The following is a 2,500-nucleotide window of genomic DNA, read 5'->3' as shown; positions in this document are numbered from 1 at the left end:
ATCATGCTCTACTATATGCATTAAACAGTTTTTCCTATAAATTAGTTAATAATCAATTTATTTGTTTATATCATCATTTTCGCATTAAATTTCAGTAGATCAGGCTGTTATAAACCAAAAAAATGGAATATTGAAAAAGTAATAAAAACATATGTTTTTAAAACTATCCTAAAAAGACAGACAATACCTTATCAAGTACTGATTAGTAGTTGTTATTTAGTAAGGATGTTATGATGCATACTATAAATTAGGTATCTATTTATTAATTTTCCCCTATTCTAAAAATCAAAATTACTTTGGGATACCAACATCCTATTAAATGAAGAGCAATGTTTAGTAAAAGTTTCATTAAATTTTATCAAGTTTTAATGAACTTAGGCAAAAAAAAAACCCTGCTGGGACCCTTGATCCAATGGAGCCCGGAAATAATCGGAGTGTATTGGCCACTGCACTCGGGGTAATTTCAAGGTCATTCGCCTGATCCTCAAATCATATCTATGGGAATAATTTTTCAAGAAACAAGGTACAGTAGAGAGGTCATCCATTGTCTGACTCACCGATGTCAACAAGTCCTGAGTCCTTTTTTGATAGAAGATTTCTGATCAATACTTTAGAACTGCTGTGAGATCCTGCAAATCCTGCAAAAAGGAAATAATAGATTTAACTATCTTGAATCTGGCAATAATCTATTTTGTTCTTAGAATCTATTTTGTACTGTAAATCTAACCATTATATATTTAGAAATGAATTAATCTGCACTACTTGGATCTTTTGGATATTTTGGCCTAAGGTTGATTTCAGCAAACTCATCAGAGTTTCCTAAAATTGTCTGATTAGAGTTTTCTTCATCTAAAGAATCTTAAAAATAGTTCCTCAAGATCCTTGTTTTTGAGCAATTGAAGTCAAATTAAGTCTGACTAATAATATGCTATCCCAATTAACTCCTCTGTGACAGACATGTTCCAGACATGTTTATCTTTTGCTAAAATAACAAGCTATTTATTCCTTCACATATGATGTCCTATCATACCAAATGCTAATTAACATAATTTTCATATATGGTCTAAATATCATATATAGACTCATACATCATACAATAAGTCTAGGAAGTAATAGAAAATACACATCTTAAGATGCCAAGCCCCAGGCTGAACATCTAAGATGTGGCCCAACTCAAAAGAGTTCAATCTAACAAAATAAACTCCAACATAATCTGAACCTGGCAATCTAATTTAACCAAACCTGTAAGTATTCAACTTAGTGAGAAAAAATGGTCTGATCATTCTAATCTTTGTTCAAAGGTCAAACTCATAAAAACATGAAATTATTGAATCTATATATATATAGATTTTTTTTTTTTTTCCATCTTTCTTGATGAACCATTAAAATGCCCGAATTCTCAGGTTCTCTGATCCCTCTTTTTACACAATCTTACACAATTCTTTTCTTTTACAGTCATATTAACCCTCTCTGGATGGGTGGTACACTACGGTACCGCTCATTCAAGGGCCCGGTGGCCGGGTGGCACCATATGGTGCCAGTCATTTAATTGATTTAGGCCTAAGCATTCGAAAGCCCCGGCATTGTGACATGCAAGGCTGGAATGCCCCCGTCATGAGTGGGTTAAGAGTAACAGTTACATTTAGACAGATGATGGAAATTATATTGCACTTCTTATAATCACTGTAATATAGAATTAGAGCAAAATCCCAAACAGATGGCCTCTCACTCCTTGCACCAGTAAGAAAAAGGCCTTCAGTGATACCTATCCACGGTCACTATCAAGAACTAACATTAGAGAGCAATGACATAGGGCAGGGTGCCAAACCCAGGCTCAAAAGTACCAACAGTGCAGGAAGTCTGGCACAATTATAAGAGGAAGGCTGTAATGTTCCCCTGTGCAAGTATGGCTGGTTTGTGCTGTGGCACTCACAGACATGAGTACCGGCCTTCTTGTTTTTGTGTTGGAGATGATAATTTCTTTTGTATTTGTTTATGAAAATAAAATGTATATGAAAAAAATAAAGGAGCTTTTTGTCCTCCAATAAATCTATACAGACTCATAATATAGTAAAACACAAAAAGGATTCTAATATCATAACAAACAAATGAAAGAATGAGAAAGCTCTAGATATGTTGCGTGATACTCCCTCCTGCTGGCATAAAAACTGTCAGGTGTGCCAAACAGGTGACACTGGTGCCTGTCTTGAGGTCTAAACATGAAACTGGATGACAAGCATCTAATGGGTTCATTAGTGTGATAATTGAAATATTGAGCTTTAATAATGGACACCTAACTCAGATAAAATCAGATATGTGAAAAGATATGTGAAATTATGCTATTTTCTTATAAAAAATTATTGATAAATTTACACTTGAATTTTGTGATTAGGAATTAGGCTGCATAGTTCTAAACCTTTGGATTTCAACAAATACCGCCAATCCTCCACCAGATATTTTCAGGGAAAATACAACTTGAACAGGTTTCCTAAGTCCATGT

General features: G+C 34.1%; 2 protein-coding genes across 2 annotated transcripts in view; one reads left to right on the top strand and one right to left on the bottom strand.

Moving 5' to 3' along the window:
- Positions 1-2,500, top strand: part of LOC122260372 (uncharacterized) — a 27,065-nt gene that overhangs the window by 13,283 nt on the left and 11,282 nt on the right. Inside the window, exons 8-9 of the mRNA XM_086556148.1 lie at positions 1,718-1,858; positions 2,393-2,500. The exon at positions 2,393-2,500 is cut by the window's right edge and continues 73 nt beyond it. Coding sequence (XP_086412274.1) covers positions 1,718-1,858; positions 2,393-2,500 — 249 coding nt within the window. The remainder of the gene's footprint in view (positions 1-1,717; positions 1,859-2,392) is intronic.
- LOC122260370 (uncharacterized) overlaps positions 1-2,500 on the bottom strand; it is a 4,776-nt gene that overhangs the window by 1,634 nt on the left and 642 nt on the right. Inside the window, exon 2 of the mRNA XM_043027609.2 lies at positions 558-638. The gene's annotated coding sequence lies outside the window, so the exon portion shown is untranslated. The remainder of the gene's footprint in view (positions 1-557; positions 639-2,500) is intronic.

The sequence above is a fragment of the Penaeus japonicus genome, unplaced genomic scaffold (genome assembly GCF_977035675.1).
Source record: "Penaeus japonicus unplaced genomic scaffold, GWHDUDI00000001_assembly GWHDUDI00000032, whole genome shotgun sequence".
In the NCBI taxonomy this organism is placed as follows: domain Eukaryota; kingdom Metazoa; phylum Arthropoda; class Malacostraca; order Decapoda; family Penaeidae; genus Penaeus; species Penaeus japonicus.
The sequence above is the reverse complement of the archived record's forward strand: the minus strand, read 5'-3'. Positions and strand labels throughout refer to the sequence as shown.